We start from the raw sequence: 25342 nt of genomic DNA on the forward strand, positions 1-25342 counted from the left end.
TTTTATGAATAAAAACACACTTCAGCACATTTCAGAAGCTCCATGTAATTACTCAGTTTTTGTTATACTCAGTTTTCTTAATCAGATTCCGAGTTACAGCTACATTGTACTCAATTACATTGCTTTCTATAGCACCAAGAAATTCTTAAATCCCTGAGATGGTGTGTTACATGAACAACGTGTTCAAATTTTTTGTTCATGAAAATATAAAAAAATCCCTCCAGTTATTTAACATTGAAGTGAATGCTAATGTTTCAAAATATTCAAGTAATATTTAAAATATTTTAAACCCATCCTGCATTTCTACCAGGCAAGCAGTGGTTTCAGCTGCTTGGTGTAGTAAGTCAAATATTTTGGGTTGGGTAGGGGTAGATTTTTGTTTCTGAATGTTTTGTTCTTTTGTGTTTAATAACTTTTTTAAATTGAGAGAAAATAGAGAAAAGGAGCAGTTGTTCTGAATCAAAAGTTCTTTAACAATTTAAAATGTTTTAATCTGCATTCACAATATTCACATCCATTGACATGGATATAATTGCCAACTCAAAACTAATTTCATAGTCACCTGCAAAAGCTGAAGCTGAAAGGAGAGTTGCGTGATCTTGTGGGGTATTTTTTTTTATGGTGGATCTAGGGGAGGAGGTGTTAAGACTTTGATCCTGGAGCTGACTATTTCAGTAGATTCTGGGTCACTGCTTTTCAGAATTTAAGATCATAAGAATTTCCTCTCACAGTGTGCTGGAAATTTTACATGCATTTCAAATGTCAATATCTGAAATCTGCTGATCTACCTGAGAATTCTGGGTAACATACATTTTGTCCTATTAATATTATATATTACAGGGTTGCTAATAAAGAGTAAAAGTGTCCCATCTTGCAGTAAAAGTCATAGAAAAGGACTTTATAGATAGATTCACATTAATTAAATAGTTCTGTGACCACTCATAATTTATTCTTAACATTGTGTGAAGAGGGCATTTTCTAAAATGTACAACTCTTGGCATTATTCATACAATCACACACAACTGGTTTGGTCTTCATTGTCACTGATGTGTAATTGATAAGGATTTTTAAAAGAATGATAGCAAGTAATATATGTTATTACTTATTTTTGTTTCTAGTTATGAGAATTTTCAGCATCCCAAGAAGAGGAAAGGGCAGAATGCAATTTTCAGACCAGGACAAAAAGTAACTTTAGCATAATAATTTTAATCACTAAATGTAATCACTAAATGTAGCTTTAAATTGTCAGATGTTTAAATTATAAAATCAGAATAAGATTTATATTCCTATGGGTTTATTACTGCAGTGAATAAAATACAGGCTTCTTTGAAATTAATTTTAAGTGCTATACATTTTTTTCACATTTTATTTTGCAAAAATGTCTTCCTACAAATTGGTATTAAAAATTTTGGGACAGTATTGATTACATTGTCTCTCACTGTTGCTCTGTCAATGACGTCCAGATTTTGAACTTACTGTGCAGTTTTTGGAAGGAACTGATGGTTTAATCAGATGTCTTCCTCACAACAAATGTATGTTGTTTTCTTCAATTGTATATTTGTAGAAAATGAAAACTAAATGGCATTTTAAGGTAGATTTATCAAAATTCGGTGTTCATTACAAGCATGGTATTTATTCAATTTATATGGATAAATGTAGTAACAAACAACACCGGAAACATACATATATTTTGAGCTATGTTATGGTCTTTTTAAATCTAAGGGTACGCCTAGACTGTGGAACTATTTTGGGATACCGGAAGTATCCCGAAATAGCAACGCCACATCTTTCAATCCGCCCGCCATTTCCTGAAATAATGGGTGTGCTATTCTAGCATCCTTGTAACCCTTGTTCCATAAGGGTTAAGGGATTTGTTGGAATAGTGTCTTATATTGAAATTTCAAAATAAGCTCTTTTGACCTAGACTCGGAATAAGGTACACAATTTGCATAGTGCAAATTGCATTGCTTATTTCGACAGAAGGGTGCTGTTTAGACGCACTCTAAGGGGGAAACATTCTGCAGGGGATGACCATTTAGAGAACTGGGATATTGACAAGCATCAGAATATAGTGAGTTAGTTCTAAAATGCTCTGTGGAGTCGTCATCACAGCCAGAGTATGTTGTTTTTAAATAGAATGTTGTATTTCAGTGTCAAATATTACACTGATAGTCTTAAAATGAAAGCAGTTCTGCATCGGGTTCCAAAACCCTTTCACTCTGCAAAATGAAATTAGAATTACATTCCATGGCTTGCAATAGTACACACTACTGCACTTCCTCCTCACTTTTTTTTATGAAGAAACTAGTAAATGTAATAATGGTATTTTACTTCTCCTTCCCTATTCCACACACACAAAAAAATCTCCAAGCAAGAGCTTAAGTAGACTATTACAGATATGCTGTACTAATTAGTGTAAAGATGGTAGAACCTTGGGGCTGCTGTGTGTAATACCACTCATCCAGAGGTCACTATTAACATTTAGCTAATATGAGATAATCTCTTCTTCACTAATTCTTCAATAATAACTAAACATTAACAGATGGAATGCAGCATGTCTACAGACTGTTTTATTCAGGTTTATTATCATGGTGTAAAGGGGACGTAAGAGACCCGTAGCCAGCCTGGGAATAATTCCCCTAGTTCAGACACTGCATACCTGTCATGGGTAAGGCTAAGATCTAATCACAAGTATTTTTAGAAAAGTCATGGACAAGTCACAGGCAATAAATAAGAAGTCACTGCCCTTGATCTGACCATGACTTTAATTAAAAATACCCCTAACTAAATCTTAGATGCTGGGGGCAGAGAACTTCCATGGACACTACTGCTCTGGGAGGGGGGCACTCCTCTTGGGTGGAGCACTCTGAGTGCTGCCACTGCTGGGGTGAGGCATCCCAGGGCCCAACACATGCCGCTGCTGCTGGGAGAGAAGGTGGCCCGTGGCTCTACCCATACTGCTTCTGTGGGGGAAGGGAAGTTTGTGGCCCCACCCATGCTGCTGCTGTTGAAGTCCAGGTCCCCACCAATGCTGCTGTTGGGAAGGGGGCGGGGGGAAGCAGCCCAGAGCTTTGTTGATGCTGTTGCTCTGGGTGGGGATCCGCCTGGAGCCCTGTCGATACTGCTGCTCTGGATGAGGATTGGCAGCCTCAGATCAGCTGCAGCTGTTACTCCAGACCAGGGGGCATCTGAAACCTACTTGGGCCTAGACACTGAAGTTGCCCTATGCAGGAGTCAGTTGGAGCCCTGCCATTGATGGTCCCTGATTGCTGCTCCGGGGCAATGCAAGCATTGACTAGTGCGATTTGTCCTGGGTTGCCCCAGCTGCTCAGGAAAGCCTTCTCACTAGCTGCAGCAGAAGTCACAGAATCCATGACTTTTGTGAAAGACTTGCAGAGTTAGTCATAGGCCCTATGCAAGCCTTCTCACAAGACCCAGCACATGGGGTATTACAGGAATAAACAGGGATAGAAGGGAAATCCCTATAGCATAAACCTCCATAGTGATTCTCAGCTGTTGTGGGTTGTGAAATTACTGACAGGCAATCCAAGTATGAGCTCATATTTTTTAAAGCATCTGTTCACTGTTCTACTTTTCTCCAGCAGACACACCAGTTCATGAACTTAAAACTGAAGCACAGATTTGTTCCTGTTCCACTTTATGGAGGTAAAATGGTGAACAAGATGGTAATTTTTGTAATGTGTCCAGATGGACTAGTCTGAGATCATGACACTAATTTCAAGTAAGCCACCAAGTCACTGAATAATAATGACATCATAATCTATATTTGAATCACTAAACTAAAGTTGACAGGGTCGGTGCCTCATTACCAATCCCTTATGGCACCCTGTGCCCCTGATGTGACATATGAAGCTGTGAATTAACATTTTTTCTAGGTGCTTATTATACTGAGTAAAAGGTTATCTTTTCAGACCTCTGTTGTCTGTCTTGTCAGCTGTAACTGAAATTTTCTCAATTGCCAATCTCTTTTACTAGGTGGTAGGTAAATAAAGGAACAAGAGCTAAATACAGACAAGGTTACATAGGTACAAGGTTTTGTTTTTTTTTCTTCCTGGAAGCAAAACAATAGTTAGGGAAATCTTGTTTTGTATTAGTCAGCAGAAGACTTCCTATATCAGGGGTTGGGAACCTCAGGCCCGGGGGCCGGATGCAGCCCCTGGGTTGCCTGGATCCGGCCTCAGAGGCTCAGTGCTCCCCCTCCTAGCATTGTGGAGCCCCCCTTCACTACTGAAGGACTGAAGCACACAAAATCTACTAGCCTGGACCACAATAGGCTCTGGTATGTGAGGAGAACGTGGAGAGTGTCTTTCTCCTCAGTCAGGGCCACATCAGTAAGGTTTTGGGGTTTGTTTGTTTTTTGGCTTCTCATTTGTGTGCAGTCCCCAACTAATTTTTCTGTGGGTCAGCAGCCTCCAACCCAAAAAGGTTTCCCACCCCTGTCCTACATGATCCCCCCCCCCCCCCCCAAAAAAAGAGAGACATAGAACCAAATCCTTAATAGAATTATTTGCCAGATGAACACTAATTTTTAGAGGAATGGATTCTTGGAGTGGTTTAGAATATTATTTGTTTTTTACAGAATATTGATGATTTTAGGAGTGAGGGAATCTGTCATTCAGCCCAGGATTATGTGGCCTTGAGTAGGGATGTTAAATTTAGATTAACTGGCTAACTGAATTGTCGATGCAATTTGCACTTACTATTCGATTAGTCGATAACAGCACTTCAAAGGCAAAAGCACTGCAGGAAGCATGGGCCAGTGGGGGACTCAGGCAGTCTCTCCCCCTTATGTTCACTCTGCATTGGTCAGGAAACCTTAGATGGATTTTAAGCTATTTGTGTTTTTCAATTCTACTGTTTTGGAGGTTAATCAAGGACAAGCACTGCTATGTGTAAGAGATCCATCCCATGTTGTGGTTATCTAATAGCAGCTAATCCCATGCTGCAGTTATATAATATTTTAGGAGGAGAGCATTCTAGGAAGAGTCACTGTACTTCCAAGTACTACGTAAATAATATGTAACTAATACAGCATGACCTTGTTAGAATAGTAGAGAATTACAACAAGTCTCTTTGGTGCATAATATTGTTTTATTAGCTGCAGCTGCTGAGAAAAGTTACCCTTAGACAACTGCGAGGATAGAATTTCTCTGGTACCCATTTGAATAGTGATATAAAAACACCACTATCCTGAGTGTTAAAAATGGATCAAATACATAGTGTTCTACAGTTAACAGAAGAAAGTTTCCTTACAAAAAAGAGGTAATTAAAAAAGAAGTTCAGAAGTAGTTGAAACCACTGATTAAAGTCCATCTTAGCATTCACTGAAATGCAGCAGCATGCAGCCCTTGTCTCATCACCTTAGCTCTGATGATACTACTACCACCATTCCTATGCTCCACGAAACACTGCCTGTGATCCAGCACTCCAAGCTTGCCGTGTATGTTATTGCGCAGAACAGAGAAACAAACACAAATCAAAGACAGTATTTCAAAGCCCCACTGGCACTGGTGAAACAGTCAACAACCAGTGCCAACATTAGCAGCAGAACACATTGCTAAAAATTTTAACTTAAAACCAACTTCTTGTAACCCTCTAATATGCATGAATTCTGATAAACCCACTGTGCATCTTCTATCACATTTAATTTTTGTTCCTGCACAGACAGTGACATTCCCCACACACATATCCTTCCATGGAACTATCTAGTCCCTCTCAGAATACAGATTTATTTGCTCAATCCCACTGACAGTGAAGCAGAGGGGGCAACTACACAAAGGCCCAGCAATTCTAAAGGGCCCAGGGCTCATGGTGGCCACTGCTACTGTGTCAGTGCCAAAACCACAGGCCCTTTAAATCACCACCAGAATACCATGTGGCATACTCCAGGAAGCAATAAGAGCTGGGAGGGAAGGTGGCATGGCACACTCCAACTGGTGCTGAGGGCTGGTACCCAAGGCCCTGCCACCCAGTGCTCCACCCCTTCCGGGAGCACAGTGGATCAGCTCCCTTCCCTGCTTGTGATGATGGGAAAATCCCTCCCTTTGGGGTTGTCAGTGTCTACACTGGGGCAGGCCCCCCCAGTCCAGCCCATGGGCTATCCCACTGGGCTCCTCAGGCCCAGAGCAGTCAGCCACTTTAAAGTGGCATGGAGCTAGCTGCTCCTTGTGGCACTCTGCCCCAGGTGCCAGGCTTCAGAGAAACCAGACAATGGGATCTGCCCCAGGTCACCATCCAAACCCTCTGCACCACCTCCTCGCCTCCCCAGGTCACAACTCTCTCCCAGACATTGCATTCCTTCCTATGTTCTCCTCCAGGCCAGAATCCTCTCCTGTGTCCATATCTCCTCCCTGACCAGATCGAAAGACAAAACTCCCTCATACTCTACTCTGCTCTCCCTTGCACCCCAGTCCTCTACCCCAAGTTCACTTCTGCACCCAACTGCCATCCCAGACCCCATACCCCATACCCCGTCTATAGAAATGAGTGGCCTCTTTAACACTTATCCAAATCTTGGGAGTGGCCCCCACCATCAAAAATTATTGCCCACCCCGGTCTACACTGAAGGGCTGCAGCCGTTGGAGTGTAGACAGACACCCCCTAATTCTTCCAGCACTGGGCTGCACTTCGTGCAGTACACCCATGTTATAGAAACGGAAAGCAACGCAAAGCTAAAGTAACTCCGTCCATTCTAATTCTGCTAAACCTGGATCAAGCGACTTGTGTTCCACGCCCACAGGTGAGACTCACAAAGGATTTTGTTCTTTCCAACCCGCCTGGGCGCAGCACCCTGGGGCAGGAAGCTCTGTCCTGGGAAGCTGGGTTAACGGTTCGGGAAGGCGGCGAGCACGTTTCCTATCACAGAGACATTCCTGGTGCCGCGGAGCTCATGTACATGACCGGTCCGAGGCCTGTGCGCCACCTCCCGGGGTAGCCGCTCGCAACCTGGGCGGGACACGCCTACGGGACCAGCTCAGGGCGCGGCAGAGACTGGCGGGTGGGTTCCGCGGCCCTGCGTGTCCCGGCTCCCGGGGGAGGCTCAGGGCCTGGCGCCCGGCGACGCGCAGCGACCCCTCAGCGGGCGCACGGCTGAGCCGCGGGAGAGCTCCGGGGCGCAGGCGCGCAGCGGAGGGGACGCAAAGCGGCAGCCCGGGCAGCAGCCTGTTGGCGAGGGGCGCGCTGGGCCGGCGCAGCCGCGCTGTGGGGCAGGGGCGGGGCGGTGTCTCCCTGTCAGCATCCCGGCTTCGCCGCCTCCCTGTGCCCGCCGCCTCCGTCCCCTCATCTTCGCGCGGTCAGCGGCGGGCGCAGGATGAGCGGCGGCGGCGATGGTTCGGCAGCGGCTCTCTCCGCTCGGGGCTGCCGCATCGCCGGCGCCGCCCCGGGCCTGCTGGACAAAGGCTTCGACCTGTACATCGCCGACCCCTTCGACCGGGACCGCAACCCGCGGGTGAGGGGACCGGCCGGGCAGAGCCCCGCTGCCGGGGGGCGCAGGTTGGGGGCGTCAGTCGCTGGAAGACGCAACCGGGGAGAGGGCGCAGGGGCCCGCGCCACGGGGATGGGCGCTGGGGGGGGATAACGCCCTGCCTGGAGACAGGAGAATAGCGGGGACTAGTGGGGAGGGGGCATGTGAGGGCACCGCATTTAGCAATTAAAATGTTGGTGGGAACATGAAGGGGCGGTGGGGATGCAGGGGCTGCTAGGCGATGGGTGCACAGCAGGCAGGGTTTGGAGGGGAACAGGAGGCGATATGAGAGCCCAGTTGCTCAGTGCACAGCTCCTTCTGTGCAGTAGCAGTTCCCTTCTCCAACTCACCGAGATTGAGACCTGACCTAGGCACCCAGGCTATGCTCACACTTGGAGGAGGGAGGTGACTTGCACAAAGAGCAGGGAGTTGAACAGATGGCTCCTGAATGCAAGGCTGGCATCTCTTTCCTGGGATACTGTAGGGTAACCTGGAGTAAAGGGGGAAAGAGATGCATTGTTGCTAATCCCTGTAGAGGATGCTGCTGCTGAGCCAGTCTGAGATGGTGGTTTAAACTGGTTTGTGCCGGTAGTACTAGATGACGCTAGTACTAGATGACGTTATTCCCTGACCTGAAATCACCCCAATAAGGAGGTGTTCCTGCCTTTCCCTTTGCTGCCTCGCTGCATTAGTGACTGAAGAACAAGAGCATATCTGCTGTACCATTGCACAAGGAAGCATTTCCCTGCCCCAGCAACCGATGTTGTGTATACTATGAAGTTATGTTCCTACAGGAAGCTCTGTACTGTGAGAGTACTCATTTGCTAGAGCACAATTGGATGCAGGCAAACAATTTCAACTCATTTGATCCCATTTCCAGAGGCTAGAGGTTTTTCTAGTATTTCTTGTTCAGACCAGAGTGAAATGTGTTATGTTTTGGCACAGTGTTGTCAGCCTCAATCAATCAAAAACAGTCTGTTAACTTAAAAAATCATGACAGCTTAAAAAATACAACATAGGGTTCTTCTTAATTGCTTCCTAGTTTTTGAGCCTTTCAGAGTAACATTTTCAAGCTTTTCTACACATCCAGGAGGACTAGAAACTTAGTTTAATTTTAAATGAAATTCAGAGTCTCATATAATCATGTGACTTCCAGAGTTGAGGCTTTAGGAAAAGCACTAAATATCCCAAGGCTCATGATAAAATTACCAGAGTTAACCTGTCACAGATAGGGATGTTAGATACCATGTAACTGAATAATCATGTAACCTCAAAAACTATTATCAGTTACACAGTTATTAGATAGTCCCCAAGGGCAGGGCTGGCAACCAGTGCGGGGGGCCAGAGTTGGAGGTGGAGGGGTGAGCCTAGGCCTGTTGCTGACAGAAGCTGCTCTGCAGTAGTCTCCCTTGCCACCATGGGAGGCAAGTTTGTATAATTTTTGGTGGTGCCCCATTAGCCACGTCCCCTGACTCCCGTTAGCCACGACTCTGGAGATAACACACTAAGAGCAAGATGGACACATGACCAGAAGTAAAAGATGTCATGTCACTTCTCTGGAAGGACTTTTCCCACCATCCTCCTACAAACGGGGACTAGTTTGGCCCCTATCAAACCCCCCTCATGCAACTATCCTGCAATTGCATTAACCCAATGTGTGCGACATTAACTCAGGGGCAGAGAGGCTGGGGGAAGTGTTCCCTCTAAAGCTATGTCTACACTCACGGCTTCTTGTGCAAGTACAGCTATTCTTGCTCAAGAACCCACAGAGCATCCACACTGCCCGCCTGCTCTTTCGCAAGGAAATTTACAGTACGGCGTGGTAAGAGAGGGCGTCTTGCGCAAGAGCTACGCTCTTTTCTAACTCTCTTGCACAAGAGGGCAGTGTGGCTGCTCAGCAGGGATTTCTTGTGCAAGAAACCCCTATGGCTAAAATGGCCATCGGAGCTTTCTTGGGCAAGAGAGCATCCACACTGCCATGGATGCTCTTGCGCAAAAGCACAGCTTGTACATGGCAGTGTGGACGTGTTCTTGCTCAAGACTTCCTGCACAAAAACCCTTGTGCAAGATGTCCTTGCGCAAGAAGCCGCCAGTGTAGACATAGCCTAAGAGTTTCCTCCCATGAGCAGAATGTGATGTGCACCAGTACTGAGTTCATGGGGCTTGTTTGGATGTGCCACTGTGGCACCCAAGTTATTAATAAATATTTTATAAACCTTTACCTTTTCTCTCTGCTGCCATGTCTCCTCCCCTTGCTCCATCAGCTCCCCTGGAGCCTGCTGCTCCCCCCCCCCCCACTCCTCACCCTCCTCTGCTGTCCTGACTCCTGCCCTTCTCACTGCCCTCAGCCCTCCTGCAACCTGCCCTCCTCCACCAGCCCTTCTTTCCCCCCTGTGCCCACTCCTCCAGAACCCCCACTCTGATCAGGTGAGCTACCCCTCCTCATCCCCTCTTCTAACACCTCCTTCTACACACCTGCCCTGCCTCTCTCCTGTGGTGCTGGTCCCTCCCCTGCAGGTGTCTGCCCTTCTATTTCAACCCCAGAATCCCATGGCACCTGCACCTTCCCTTAGCCCTGCACCCTCCTGGTGCCTCCCCCTTTCCCCTTACTACCCCTGCCCCCTTTGCCCTCTTTTTCCCTGATGCCTACCCCCTCACCACTCTCTGTCCCCATTCTCCTGATGCCCCTCTGTGCCCTTACACATGACTTGCTCCATCCCCACCTTTCTCATGCCCACCCCTTCTTTCAAGCCTTCTCCCAGCACCTACTCCTCCCTCCTCTAAACCCCAGTGCCCTTACCCTCTCCTCTCGCAGCATCACCCTGTACCCCCTCCCACTGACACCTCCCCTCCTGCACTTTTCCTCATTATCTTCACTTGGCCCCCTGGCATTTGTCTCTCCTCCAGGCTGTCCCTTGGTGCCTTCCTCTCCCACCCTCTCCCCCTCCACACAAGCCCCTTCCTCTCCCACCTCTTCCCCCTAGTTTTCCCCTTTATCCTGCCCTGCCCTACCTTCTGCCTTCCACTTTGTGGGGCCGGAGTCTGCGCTCCAGCCTCAGAAGTCCCCGGACGCCGAATCGGGAGCTAAGCCGTGTGGCACACTGCCGCACCGAACAGTTTTAAAGTCCTGGGCCATGACGTCACGTCACGCCCGGGGGTCTCCCCATTCACCTATATGCGCATGGCAGCAGCAGCAGCAGGCAGCACGCGCAGGCAAGGGGGAGCCGACTGAACGCTGCGCACGGCAGGGCCGGTCTGGGGCCGGGGGGGACTGGCAGGTGGGGGCCGGGGCCCACTCCAGGCAGGGCCAGTGGAGAGACCCAGCTCCAAATATTGCTGGAGCAGGGCCCCTGGCTCTGAATATTGCTGGAGCATGGGCACCACAAGCCAGTATAACTTGTCGCCCATGCTTGCTACCCCTCCCACTGCTGCTGCCTCATGGCTCTGCAGAGCCAGCACGGATGCACACAGAGTTGGCTTAAAAGCCAGCTCCCCATGGACACCAGCTTCTGCCTCTCCCACTCCTTGCTGTCTCTGATACAGAGGCAACAAAGGGGGGAGGGGGGGGAAATACGTGTAGTCAATAGGTTTAACTGATAAGCCCAGGCTTATCAGTTAATCATGTAGTCAACTAAATGTTGACATTCCTAGTCACTGGAACTTAGTCTACACTCAGGAGCGGCCCTAGACAAGCTGCCGGCAACTGGCGCCTTAGGCAAAACGCGCAATCAGCACCCCTGCCTCCAAACCCCTCAACGCCATTTAACTTTGGCGCCCTACGCAACCGCCTAGTTCGCCTCTATGGACAGGCCGCCACTGTCTACACTGCAGGGTTTTTGCGCAAGAAGCCTTTTTCAGAAGAGATCTTCCACAAAAACTTCTTGCGCAAAAGCGTGTCCACACCTCCAAGCACATTGCAAAAGCGATGTGCTTTTGCACAAGAGAGCGTCCACAATGCAAGGACAATTTTGCACAATAAATCTCTGATCTGTGCTTTTTCCAATAGGGTTTTCTTGCACAAAACCCCCTCCGGAGTGTCCACACTTGCCTTTTTGCACAAGAGCTGTAGAGCAAAAAGGAGTTATTCCTTGTGGGGAGAGGAATAACTCTACCAGCAAAAGCCCTCTATTCTGTCGATTTTCTTGAGCAAAAACACACTTGCGGTGTGAACGCTCTGCCAGGTTTTGCGCAAAAGCCTTGTGCAAAAAATCTCCCATACTGGCCTCTGACTAACAGGTCATATCCACTGATGAAGTAAATGTTTCAGACCCTTCTTATAAAGACAAAGTGAATCCAAAATGGATTTTTAAAGATGACTTCAGTTGTTTAATGTCTGTGATTTTTCTTTCAGGGCATTCTGAATTTGGGAACAAGTGAGAACAAACTTTGCTATGATTTAATACAGGAAAGAGTAAGTGGATTTGGAATTGTGGATTTTGAGTAATAAAATGGTATTGCAACTAACAATTGCATGTTAATAATGGTGTGTGAATTATTGAGAACAGATTAAATAATTCCTTTAGTGAATTGGTAGTTTTATGACAAACTTTTTTAAACATCCATGCTTTATATTTGCTACTTATCATCAGATACACTTAACAAAGTCATATAACAAAGAAAAGTGTGGCTCTGGCTAAAGGCAAAATAATTTTCCTATAAATTTTCCTAAGCAACTGTCAGCCGACGGTCAGGGCAGTGTGTGCGTGTATGTTATACACCCGAGACTTCAACTGCTGAGACCGGGGACCTTTGCAGCGGGCAACCTGGAGGAGGTTGACGGGCGCCCCAATTCTGCCAACCGACGGTCAGGGCAGTGAGTGGTGTGTGTGTGCTATACACCCGAGACTTCAACTGCTGAGACCGGGGTCCCTTGCAGCGGGCAACCTGGAGGAGGTTGACAGGCGCCCCAATAAGTTTACAGGGAGAGCTTATAACACCTGAGATTTTAGCTGCTAGGATACAGAAATCCCTTCACAGCGGACAGCCTGGGGAGGCTGAGAGGTGCCCCAATGGATCTGTCCCCTGGAAGCGACACGATCCAAAATGCCCAAGCTCTCCCTATATCTCTCTCTTATGACCGGCTGAAGTTCTTTTAAAATTGTGCTTGGTTCTGTTACAGCAACTGAAGGAGTCAGGTTAAAACTTAAACAGTTACTATTTTATTGTTACAGGGTAAACTTAGCTGTTAAATGCTACTGCTGTGTTACAGATAACACAGTCACTACAAAGGACAGGACAGAAAGTACACTAAGTCACTTATAGGTACCATGAAACCCTTTTGGTTCTCTGAGCTCTTATTAAATGCATGCAAAATAGACACCTAACAGGTATAATTCTCACCCCTGCGTTCCAGACTTGGCGTGGCCAGCATCTTTCTCTCAATCCCTCGGGAAGAAGTAGGGCGAGGTTGGGCGTCCCACAGACCTCGGGAGACAATCAATACCTGCCAGCAGGTGTAGATGATTGGAGCTCAAATGGGGTGGGCTACTAAACCCCTCTTTGTACCCCTTGGGTCAAGTAGGCTTCTTCCTGGTCTCAAGTGGCCAGTTAGGAAAAATGGCTTTGAACACCAAGTTTCCCACGAAGGGTGCAAAGCATAATTCACACCTGGGAAAATGCAGACAATGGGCACCTCTGGTATGTGATGGGCGAAGATTCCTCTCCTGGGACAGTGCAGGCGTGTCAATTACTAGTACTAGCCATCAGGACGGTGGGAGGCCCCGAGTCATCAGCTAGCCCATTTACTGTCTGGTTTCTGTTTATGGTAGAGTCAGGGACAGGCAGCAAACCTGCGTTCCCAGGGCATCAAAGGCTGACTGCCTTTCTCTTGCTCTCTGGGGGGGGGGGGGGGGGGAACAAGATGGGGTTCATGTCTGGCTACAGCAACATAATTCAGATTTTTAAAATAATATTCAATCCAAAGTGTTTTTTATGTTTAAATAGAAATAATTTAAAGTACTCTTCTCATTTAATCCAAAAATATTTTTTGGAAGTTATTGTGAAAGTGTACTTAGTAATTTCTATCATGTGGTTTGATTCTTCCTTGGTGGAGCCAACACTCTTACCTAGCATGGAAATCCTTCTTTTTGTTGGATTTATGTATTGATTTTAAACAAAACTATAAAGAAAAAAGTGAGTAATTTTGTGTATACCAGTCCACATGTCAGGCTGCACAGAGGCAATTTCTATTATATGAAAAATGACAATATAAAAATGGCACCTTTTTAAGTGAAAAAGAGACTTTTTTTAAGTTAATTAGCTCTGTTTAGCTAGCACAACTATGGAAGAATATACAAGATTTTATTTTGGGTCACTTATCAGTAAAATTAATCGCCAGTAGTAGGGCCATCTCCTCCCGTTTACACTTGTTTACCTCTACAAAAAGTCACTGAAATGCATGGATGCAGTTTGTTCTGCTGAATCTCTGTATATCTCAGGGTGAGTTGGCAGCCCTGATTATTTGGGAGATGAAATTTATTTTGTAATGACATGAGATCTGTGTAAATTTGAGTTGGAAGTAGTTGATCCAGAAAAAATGGAACTGTACATTGTCGTTTAGTCACTTTTCAAACTAGATCTCTTTTTAAACTAAGAAATATAACCCAGCTGCTTTGGCTATTTCTTACTGTACCTGGTAAAATTATTGGCTTCTTCCCCGCTGAGAAGGTAATTTAAATAAAATTAACTTTTAATTTTTAAAAAATGCTGCAACTTCTGTAAATAATAAAAAAAAAATTGTGGGAATTTTAGTGTGTCCTCAAACAGTAATTATAAAATCTGAGATTAGTACCGATATATTTTCATTCGACATTGTGTTGGATTTAACCCGGACAGAATAGTCCATAAATAATGTTTTACTGAACTGAAGAAATTGTTGATGTGCATCTTGCAAATAAAGGGATGGAAGTTTGAACTGGGAATATGGACATAACTTTTGAATATTAAGATATCTCCCCGTTGTTACTCAATGGTATTATGAAGTTACATAGATTGATATGTGGTTCAGTGGAACACAAGCTCACAGGTGAAAACATGTAAAAGACATACAGTAGAAAAACATCTTTCTTTCTTTATTATTTTATTTATTTATTTTAACAGCTCACAAGACCTGACATGAACTATTTGGAACCTCACCTTTTGCAATATTCTGATACACAAGGCATTGAAAGGTATGTAGTTAGTAAAATATTGTCTCCTTTTCACATTACATGTATTCAGTACTAATCAAGTGTTACTTGACAATTTGGTATGGTTTCATTTAATGTACAGGGGGTTATACTCAGTTAAATATTAGCTGCTTGTTCTCAAGATGTTTTTCTGTTTCCTGTTGGTTTTCAAGAATTACTTTTCTGTGTTTTTTTTTCAGCTCCCCGTGTTTTTAATCTACCCCCCCCCCCCTTCCCAAAAGCATGATACCTTGCATCTATGCAGGGGAGCATGCAGTAGCGTTCCTTTTACAGCTAACTCTGGCAGTCTACAATTACGCCAGAACTCTGTGCTCTTCAGAAACAGGATCAGGATGAATCCTGATACTGTAAAAGCATTTCACCCTAAGAATATAATTTTGATTTATTTAAATTTTACTGATGGGGGGGACGACGATTACACCGATTCTTGGGTTCTTTTCAAAACAAGGGCCCAACAGTGGAGTGGGTGCAAAGATGCCTCTGCTTTTTCTAGTTATTTTTTTCATACAGATAGCCTAGTTCTCAGGTGACCCTCTGAGCCAAATACAATAATCTTCAAAAGGACAAGAACCAGGGGCACCTGCTGTGGCTCACTGCTTCAGCCCTGTAGTGAGGGAATGGGGCTTAGCACTTTCTGCCCTGTGGTGTGGGAGGTCTCAGGCCTTCAGCTCCTGCTGAAGCCCCCAGCACCAGCATGTATGTGTCACAGGACTGAAGTCCAAAGCCCCAGCAGACACCTCCTGCAGGGCTGAAGCCCACAGACCAGCATTTCTCAACCCAGGGGCCACATACATCCCAATTAGCACACAGCTGGCAGGGGGTGGGGCTGGCTGAGTAGGAGAGAGCATAAAGCAGCCTGCAGAATGGCTCCTGCCAGCAGGGGGCTGATGAGTGCACAGGAGTTAGGAGAGTCTATCTTGGCAAGCTTTGGGGGAGTTCTGGGAAGGTTTGGGGGAGCACTGAGAGCAGAACCCCCAGGTTTTAGGTGAGGTTCTGCTCCTACCCCAACACCTTGGGTCCTGGCTGCCAGAACATGCCTGACATTCCACTTCTGGCCTGGTGGCGGGGGTTCTAGCTACACTGCAGGACTCACCTCCCAGCTGCCCAGTCCTGCACCCTGGATACCAAGGTTAAAGTCTACTGCAGCTGTTCGGCCCCACACAACAGGAGATGCTGGGGTCCAGGTCTGTTGCCCCCTGCCCAAAACTGCTTACCAAGATTGGGTCAACTGGCAGGTGCTGCAGTCTGAGTCTAGCTTCTGATGGCAAGGTTCAGCTGGCAGGGTCTGGTCCCGTGCTGGAGGATCTCTGGTCTGGCTGTCCAGCCCAGTAGAGTGGATCTAGATCCCAGCTGCCCAGCCCTGCACTCAGGACTCCACTTCTGGACCTGCTCTGTGAAGGGGTCTTTAGGCAGGAGGGGGCACAGAAGACTATGGGGTAGTTGAAAGGGTATGGTGAGTCTCAACCTGCAGCCCACATAACACTGTGGGCTGCATGTACGGTCCACAATGATAAATAGGTTGAGAACCACTGCTCTAGACCCCTGTTCCTGCTGGTCAGAAGCTTTTAGCCCCACCACCCTGCCACAGGCAGAAGCTCTAAGCCCCTCCTCCTCTCTCCACCTAGTCTGGTAGGCAGAGAATGAGGGAGACATGAGGTAACTTGTGATCCATACCTTCACTGTGTAAGAGCCGTGTCAGGCTTGAGAGCCATGGTTTGGCCATTCCTATCATAGTTTATCCATTTATTAGAATTCTGCACCAGGTAGTTTTAGTGCGATAGAATCTACCCAAAGCTACATAGGCTGCAGAAGCTACAGCTGCTGGTTGTCTTTCAAACCAGGCTGTTGAGGTTAGCCTTCTGCATGTCACCACTAAGGTTGTTAAATTGCGGTTATCTAACTAATTGTGTAGTTGATACAATTTGTATCGATTACACAACTAGTTGATAAAGACCTCTATGCAAAGCTGCAGTGGGGGGTAGCCCCAGGACCTGGCTCAAGCTGAGACTGAGCAGTCCCGGTTCGTGCAGACTCCAGGAGCCTTCTGCACCGTAGCTCTGCATTTTAAATATAGTAAGAGCCACTTGGCTCTTACTACATTTAAAATGCAGAGGTGCAGTGTCCCAGACCAGTGCGAGCCAGGACTGCTTGGTCCTGGCTACCAGAGCAGCCCTTGCGTGCAGCCAGCCCAGACCACCACAAACAGAGGTTGCTTGGCAGCAACACCCCCTATCTGCAGGGGGTCCAGCTCCCCACTGGAACCCCCATGAACAGGGGCTGCTGCCAGAGCAGACTCGTAGCAGCTTCCCCTATCCCCTCCCGCTGCCTCTGATAGAGGCAGCAGAGTGGGGCGGGTGGCACCACAGAGACAGTACTGTGGGGAACCAGCTTTTAAGCCAGCTCTCTCCAGCACTGGCTCTTAGAGGCAGCAAAGGAGGAGGGGAGTAAGTGAGTAGTCAATACTCTAGTCTACTACCTGCTTAGCTTTTGCTTATCTTCAGAGACTGGACTTAATGGAACCAAATTGGGATGTCATTCATGAGAATAAAATGGATTTGTCCTATTCAAGTTAAAGTCTATTCGATGTATTTTGGTATTTTTGTAAGAACAATTATGTAATGCCAAGTATTTTAATTTTGCATTTCAGCTTCAGAGAAGAAATTGCCAAATTTCTCACCGAGTATGCCAAAGCTCCAAAAGCACTGAATCCTGAGCATGTAAGAAATGAGTGCTTTATCTCTGTATCTTGCTTTTTTTTAGCTGTAGATATTTTCTGTACAGATTTGCTTATGTTTTAAAAGTATTATAAACGCATTTCCAGATGTCCTATCACATTTTAAATGTTCAGGATTGCATACAAAACATGAAAATAGTTACAAAGCCACTTAGTATGAAGAACTTTTGCTGTTGTTCTTTGGCCCTTAATTGATTTTAAATCCATGAAATGTACTGCCTATGTGATCCAGATTTATGCTAGAGAGAGGAGCTACAGTTTGGTTGTGAAGGGGTTAGGGAGTCATCAGGGACATCCTTAAGTTTTATTGAGCCCTATACCCAACAACAGCTGGGGGGGATATGATTTTTATATTCTTCAGCAACACACTACTGTATTAGTCTACAGGTCCTTAGTTTAAAATATTTAATAGAAGTCAGAAACTGACAGTATATACCTGGGGCTGGCAAATGCCTGTTAAATGGCTTCATTACCGCTTGAATGGATCTTTTACAAATCCAGTGGTCTGATAACAGGTCTGGTAGGCTTTTTCACTTTTAAGTTAAATAGATCCTCCCTGGCAGAAGCAAAGCCACAGAACAAGTCTAGGAAGAGATGGGTGGGTGGACATTAAGACTCAATGGTGCCCCATTTTCAGGTGCTCTAAGTAGCTGTGTATTCTGCTTCTGGGTAAGGAGGGCCCTAGGAGTTATATCTGTGTTCCTCCCTCCCACTTTACTGCCGTAGGAAAAACTATGTGTGGAGACAATGAATAGAGGAGAAGGGAAGTAGTTATTTCTCCCAAAATAATTTGAATAGGTTCCGAATGTAAAGTAATAGTTTGTGTACTTGTGTATAACAAAATTAGCACTACAGTTCTGACAGTGGTTGTTACAAAAACTCTCATTTACTTCACCTGGGAGTGGCATGTGCTCAATAACAAGATACAACTGATAAAAGCTTCATTTACTTCAGGACTCTGATATTATAGGCAATGGTATATCAAGACTTTCCTATCTGCCTCTGGATTGTAGGTGTGTAGCACACTTGAAACTTCTTGAAACTTCAGTTAATGTGCCCCCAGCTGCTGGGAGATAGAGGTGAAGATACAGAAAACTTTCTCATACCCACCACCACTCTTTATCTTGAACCTTTGGACTGTTGGAAAGGGGGCATTATTGCACATTTCAGGGGGAAAAAATCCTTCCCAAACTGTGGTTATATGTCTTTCCACTAAACCCAGTGTTAGGACTCAGTGCTGCCACTCATGTGTGATGTGCACGCAGGTTCAATTTAGAAGGCTGATTTTTTAACCAATAGGAGTGCATACCACCTTTTTATTAAAAATTATAAATAAATAAAACTATTATAAACTTGAAATGAATTAGCAGTAGCAGTGAAATGCATTAAAAAACTTTAACAGTAGCAGAATGATCAATTTGGATATTGTATAATGCACTAGTTTGCAAGTCAGACTCTTGCTTTACAACAGTGGTTGCTTTTTATAAAGTTCTGATCTTGAATATACTCTACTTTTCTAAGTATTGCCTTCTAAATAGTCACAAAGATGTTTGCAGTTCTGCTAATATAATTTTGTCTGCTTGTTTCAGATAGTTGTTATGAGTGGCTGTTGTGCTGTCTTTGCTACCCTTTCAACTGTATTATGTGATCCTGGAGGTAAGCTTAAAAGTAAATATTCTTAATGTGAAAGCATTATATATAGAGAGAAGTGTCATCCATAGTGGTCATAGCCTTTGTATTTATCTTATAAGTGATAAGACATCTATCCAAGGCTCTAGGTGCCCTGACATTAATTGCAAAAAATCCCCTCAGCATTAAAATAATCCTTCCAATAGGAATCCAACTAGCCACCTACAGAGATTCATTTTCACTGTTTCATTATTATAGGTAGCATATCCATAGTCCTCTCTAAAATCCATGTCAAAGATCTTTCAGTATGTCTGAAAAGTCACCAAATGTGGGCTCTTTTAGATAATGGGAGGGAGCAAATTCCAGAGTCTGAGCCCTCATAGTGAACACCCTGCCAGCCTCCTCCCATCTACTACAGTGAGCATGTCCCTTTTGATTGCTCTGCTGACCACAGCTGTGGCAATATGGCAAGGAGAGAGAGGGTATCCCTTAGGCAGGCACTTCCCGTTTGCTTGGCACAGCATCCTTGCTTTAAGTTAGGATAAAAGGGAGCTGGATACCATTTAGTAGAAGTTCTTGAACAAACAGACAGACATTTCTAAAATATCTGGATAGGTGAGGTTGGTCACTAGTTGATATGACAAACTGTTGGCAAATATATGGCACAAGAACAAGAAATTGCCCTGCTTTAAGTGGATCATTAGCAGATGGTTAATAATAAATGAGATGACATGAGAGAAAATAAGATGAACAGTTCAGTCATAGAAAATTATCAAAATAACCATATTTTAGAAAGATCTTGTGTATCTTAAAAATAATGTATTTGACCCACTGCTGTTTAAGGAGGCAAGGTAACAGTTAATAGGTTTTTTATAAATCAGTGATGCTTCACACTAAGAGATGCTGAGGACACAAGATACCATGAACATCTGATTGACTTATGTCATGTAATATGTACCAATCGCATTTTGGTACTAACAGATTAATAGAGATGCTTGCTAAACGGTACTTGCTAATGGCTACCTTCCTCAAATTCACGATCATTCACACAATACAATACAATAAGACATCGTGAGAAGTTGTGAAGATTCTTGAAAAGTTGTGTAATCCTAGAAATGTACAATTGGTCAAAGTCTGACAATGAAATGATGAAGATTTCCTAGTCAGAGTAATGTATGACAAGAATGTTTTTATCCTTGTTGATATTTTACTATTTCTGTTCATGGCTGCCTGGGATTAAGTTATTTTATGCTGTACTGAGGAGTCTGCTATATAAATAGGTATAAAAGATGTAAACTTTGCGGCCAAGCACTGTTGCTTAATGTTCTGAAATTGAAAATATAACATTCATACATTGTTAAAAGAAAATGCGGTATACAATTTAATCAAAATGGCGAGGGTTTCTTCTAGACTTTAGAATCATAGAGCTGGAAGAGGCCTCAGGAGGTCATCAAGTCCAGCCCCCTGCCCAAGGCAGGACCAATCCCAACTAAATCAACCCAGCCAAGGCTTTGTCAAGCTGAGACTTAAAAACCTCTAGGGATGGAGATTCCACCACCTACCTAGGTAACCCATTCCAATACTTCACCACCCTCCTAGTGAAATAGCTTTTCCTAATATCCAACCTAGACCTCTCCCACTGTATCTTGAGACCATTGCTCCTTGTTCTGCCATCCGTCACTACTGTGAACAGCCTTTCTCCATCCTCTTTGGAACCTCTCTTCAGAAAGTTGAAGGCTTCTATCAAATTTCCCCTCACTCTTCTCTTCTGCCGACTAAACAAACCCAAATCTCTCAATCTCTCCTCATAGATCATGCGCTGCAGCCCCCTAATCATTTTCCTCGCCATCCGCTAGAGCCTCTCCAATGCGTCCACATCCTTTCTGTAGTGGGGGGGCGCAGAACTGGACACAATATTCCACTTTGTTTACATGAATCACAACAACATTGACTGCAAATAATATAGATATACATTAAATAATGATATGGATATCATACTGGAAATACTGCAGTGCATACGAATAAGTAGGATGCAAGGAAGAGAAGTTCTGCTTAAACCATTGCAATGCCTAAACGAGGATGGAGAAAGTCAGGGGTGAATGCAAATCTTGCTGTCAAGCTTTTGGCCAGGTGTATATTTCAAATCAATGGCTGTAAAATTCTGAGTATTGAACATCATTACAGGAATAAAAGCTTAAATAGTAAGGGAGCATCATGGAAAAAGCTACCTTAAGAGAAGGAAAAGCAAGAGCATCCATTTGAAAAAGAAATGACATCTGGCAATATACAACTGGGTACCACAGTGAATAGTGCAGTATAAAAACCTATATACTGTGTAAAAGATCAAATAGGCATTATAACATGCAGGATGGTGGCAGCTCACTTGAATACAACAGAGAAGAAATAATTAAGATTCACAGCATTTACCTGAAGAAAAGATGGCCACAGTTTAACATGAACAAAATAGCAAATTAAGAAAACAGTAATCCATATGCTAGTTTTGATATTAAACATTAGGTCACTTTCAATTCATGCTTCATAAGTGGTTGTCAAAATAAATATTGAACTAAAAATGCAAAGAAAGCAAAATCTCTCAGCAAATGGATCTAATTGCTTTATGCTAGGTATCAGCAGTCTTTCACTTTAGATGGCAAAATAGATGGTGAGAGTAGATTGGATATACATGCGGTCCCCAGTATACCTCTCCCCTTTATCCATTGTTTCATGTATCATTCATTAATAGGGGAACATGTTTCAATTCACATTGGTCCCGACCCTCATATTTGTTGTAAAGCAAGTAAGTTGCAAACCTTTTGTGTTGCTTTTCTGTGGGTGCTTAGCAGTGCCCCACAGCACATCCCATCCTGCGGTGTGGGCCACCAATCACCTTCTTCCCCACCCTCCCAGAACCTCCTGCTCACCTCTGAACAGCTTCAGCAATGTGCAGGAGGCTCTGGGAGGGAAGAGAAGGTGGGGCAGGGTGCAGTTGGAGGAGGGGCATTGTCATTGGCGAGTGTGGGGATGTTGTGAACACTCCCCCCCCCCCCCCCCGCCCATTCCATTATTTCTTATATGGAAAAATTCTCCAATGTTTGGTGTTCGGTATCTGTAGCACTTTTCAAGAACACAACCCAGACATATGGCAGTGACCTGTAGATCTCAATTTTGTTAATATAGAGTAAAGTAATTGATAATGGTAATGTTTAATATTGCCTCTTATATGCATTTTTGGTTTAGATGGGTACCTTATTCCTACTCCATATTATGGTGGAATAAATTCGAAAACCTGGCTGTATGGTGGAATACAACCTGTCCATGTACCCTTGTATAGTGAGGTAAAACTTCACTTTATTAAAGACTGTATTCTATGTACGCACAAAAATGTGTTTAAGAATTTGAATGACAGCTTCACAGGGTGCATCAAAGCAAAAAAGGACCACAGATTAAAGCAGGCACAGACTCAAACCAGCCTGTCATCTTTTGATGCTTGGGGTAGTGTTGTAACCATGTTGGTTCAGGATATTCGAAAAAGTGGCTGAGGTCTTATCTTTTATTGAGCCAGCTTGTGTTGGTAAACCAGACAAACTTTTGAGCTTACACATAGTTCTTCCTCAGTTCTGGACTCTGTGTAAACTCAAAAGTTTATCTCTTTCACCAGCAGAACTTGGTCCAATAAAGGATACGACCTCACCCACTTAGTCTCCTCTTTAGAGGAAGACTGTTTTGTCCAGGTTGCAGCATATTGGCAGAATGGTGAGAGAAACTCTGCTCTTCAGCTATCTATTGTATCTGCTCTGTTTACATGCAGAAAAAGTTCGGAAGAACTGGCAGTCTGCCTTTCACAAGCATTACATTCATCTTATAACTTTTTTCTCTAGCCCTGGAATATGCATCTCTGTCTGTCAAAGTGTACATTTTAATTCATTTGGAAGATGAAAATAGCTTAACATTTAAAAACAAAATTATTGATATGTGGACAGGATTATTCTTGGTTATGAATTTGGATCTCGATCTTGGTTTTGTTCTTGTTAGCTTGTTTTTCCTCTTCCTTACTTACATCATTGTTTTTAAAAACTTGCTTTGCGTATCCTATTTTGCAGTTATATTTAGGGTAGGGGTCAGCAACCTTCAAAGAAGAGTCATCTTTTTGTTTTTGTCTTTGAGTGAAATCTATCAAGAGCTTTATCATATGCAAAGCTCCGGGCTGGTTCAGGAGATTGGGATGCAGGAAAGGGAGTGGACTCTGGGAGAGTTTGGGTGTAGGAGGAGGTTCTGACCTGGGGCAGGGAGTTGGGTGCAAGGCGGAGGCACTTACCACAAGTGACTCCCGGTTGTCAGTGCAGCCAAGCTCAAACAAGCTGCCTGCATGCTGTGGCCCATGCACTCCTGGAAGCAGCTGACTGCTGGCATGTGTTAGTGTGCCCCATGGGGAGATAGCATGCCTATGCTCACAAGCTCCACTTGAGCAGCTCTCCTTGCCAAGAACCAGCCAATTGGAGCCCGGAGGGCGGTGCTGGAGTTAGGGGGAAGGTGGACAGAGACATGCCAGCAGTCAGCTGCTTCTTTGAGTGGCATGAAAACACAGCATATAGGCAGCCTGTCTGAGCCCTTGCTGCACAGCTGAAGTTTGTTTTTTCAGAAATTCTTTGTTTTCTGGAAGGGGAAAGAAAAAGAGGGTAGCCAAAGAGCCACATGCAGCTCCAGAACTGCAGGTTGCTGATCCCTGGCTTAGCATATGTTTATGCTACAATTAGACAGTCACAAAGGTTCACTGCTCATCTGGCAGGACTGTTTCATTGAAGTGTGAGGGTTTGTGGTCAGGTTGCAGCCTAAACTCTAGGACCTTACATCTCGCAGTGTTTTGGAATCTGGGATGCATCTTAAATCTGAATGTTTACACAGTAGTTACACAGCCCCACAAGCCCGAGTCAGCAGGTATGGGTCAGCTTGGGGTTTATCCTTGGCATGTATGGCTATGTCTAAACTACATTCCTCTGTTGAAAAGGAATGTAAATGAGGCAAATCAAAAGTGCGAATGAAACGCAGATTTAAATATCCCATGCTTCATTTGCATATTCACGTCTGACTGCTTTTTTGAAACTGGGTTTTTCGAAAGGGAAAGCACAGTGTAGATGGGGTTCTTTCAAGGGGAAAAAACCCTTTTTTGAAAGAACCTGCACTCCTGAAAAAATGAGGAGTATGGGTTCTTTCGAAAAAGGTTTTTTTTTCGTAAGAACCCCATCTAGACTGCGCTTTAAATTTTGAAAAACCCTTTTTTGAAAAAGCGCTTGGATACGAATATGCAAATAAACCATGGGATATTTAAATCCGCACTTCATTTGCACTTTTGATTTGCCTCATTTACATTCCTCTTTCGACAGAGGAATGTAGTTTAGACATAGCCTCAGGGATCAGCAGTAACTGTTCAGATATTGCATTCTTCCAGAAATAACTTCTGCCAATAGTTATCAGATATATCCTGCTCTTCTTTAAAGCTCTCTTCCATTTAGAGGGGTTATTTCAAAAACTTCAACTACTATGATGTTTTATTATTTGGAAGCGATGGCTTAACTGTTTGTTGGTTTTGTCTTGCACAGGTGACTGATGAAGAAAGTCACCCTTTTCAATTAACAGTTGAAAAACTGGAGGCTGCCCTACAGAGAGCAAAAGAACAGGTAGGAATGATAAACTGCTCTCCAGCTGGGTGTGTGTTATCCAAGTAGTGTTAATAACTCAGTTTTGCCCAACATTAGAATGTTATTTTATCTGGCTTAACGCCCAATTGCTTGAAATCTTACAAAAGTCTAAATTCATTAACTATTACAGGCATGTGCACAACTCTGGCAACAAAAAAGATTTAAATTTCCCATATAAAGTAGACAATATAATAATACATTGAGTCTGCAGTGTACTACCTTGTACAGAATGAGTCTTAAAATGTGTGTTTTTTCTAGCTTAGTTTCTCATTCACTGGGCTTACAAATAGGGATGTAAATCATGTTTAATTGATTAACAGGGAAGGTGGGAGGGCCATTCCAGCTTGGCTGACCTGCAGCACCTTCCACTGTGGCCAGGCTGGAACACACATCCCCCTGCTGTGGACAGGGGCTACTCCAGCCAGGCTGGGGCACCCCTGCCCTCAGCAGGCCCCACAGGGCTGGAGCACCTTTAATGAGTGAGGTTTATCGGTTAATCATTCGCATCCCTACTTACAGAAGTTAGCAGTGATGTTGAGGCAATACCTTCAGGTCTTGAAGAACAAATACAATATAGCAAAATGTATTATTTGTCACATGTTTTGGGCCAAAA

The 25342-nt window shown here is 44.5% G+C and overlaps 2 protein-coding genes across 8 annotated transcripts in view; both read left to right on the forward strand.

Moving 5' to 3' along the window:
• The window catches only part of PEX1 (peroxisomal biogenesis factor 1), a 44171-nt gene extending 42752 nt beyond the window's left edge, over positions 1–1419 (forward strand). For all 7 annotated transcript variants that reach the window (XM_006114471.5, XM_075922371.2, XM_006114469.5 and 4 more), the window contains one exon: positions 1119–1419. In XM_006114471.5, coding sequence (XP_006114533.3) covers positions 1119–1200 — 82 coding nt within the window. In that variant the 3' untranslated portion in view covers positions 1201–1419. The remainder of the gene's footprint in view (positions 1–1118) is intronic.
• Positions 1420–7235: 5816 nt separating this feature from the next.
• LOC102452200 (1-aminocyclopropane-1-carboxylate synthase-like protein 1) overlaps positions 7236–25342 on the forward strand; it is a 38823-nt gene continuing 20716 nt past the window's right edge. The window contains exons 1-7 of the mRNA XM_075922376.2: positions 7236–7468; positions 11835–11894; positions 14582–14652; positions 17318–17387; positions 18994–19060; positions 22271–22368; positions 24631–24708. Of these exons, the coding sequence (XP_075778491.2) occupies positions 7331–7468; positions 11835–11894; positions 14582–14652; positions 17318–17387; positions 18994–19060; positions 22271–22368; positions 24631–24708 (582 nt within the window). The 5' untranslated portion in view covers positions 7236–7330. The remainder of the gene's footprint in view (positions 7469–11834; positions 11895–14581; positions 14653–17317; positions 17388–18993; positions 19061–22270; positions 22369–24630; positions 24709–25342) is intronic.

Source organism: Pelodiscus sinensis, chromosome 2, assembly GCF_052426305.1.
Source record: "Pelodiscus sinensis isolate ZL-2025 chromosome 2, ASM5242630v1, whole genome shotgun sequence".
NCBI lineage: Eukaryota > Metazoa > Chordata > Testudines > Trionychidae > Pelodiscus > Pelodiscus sinensis.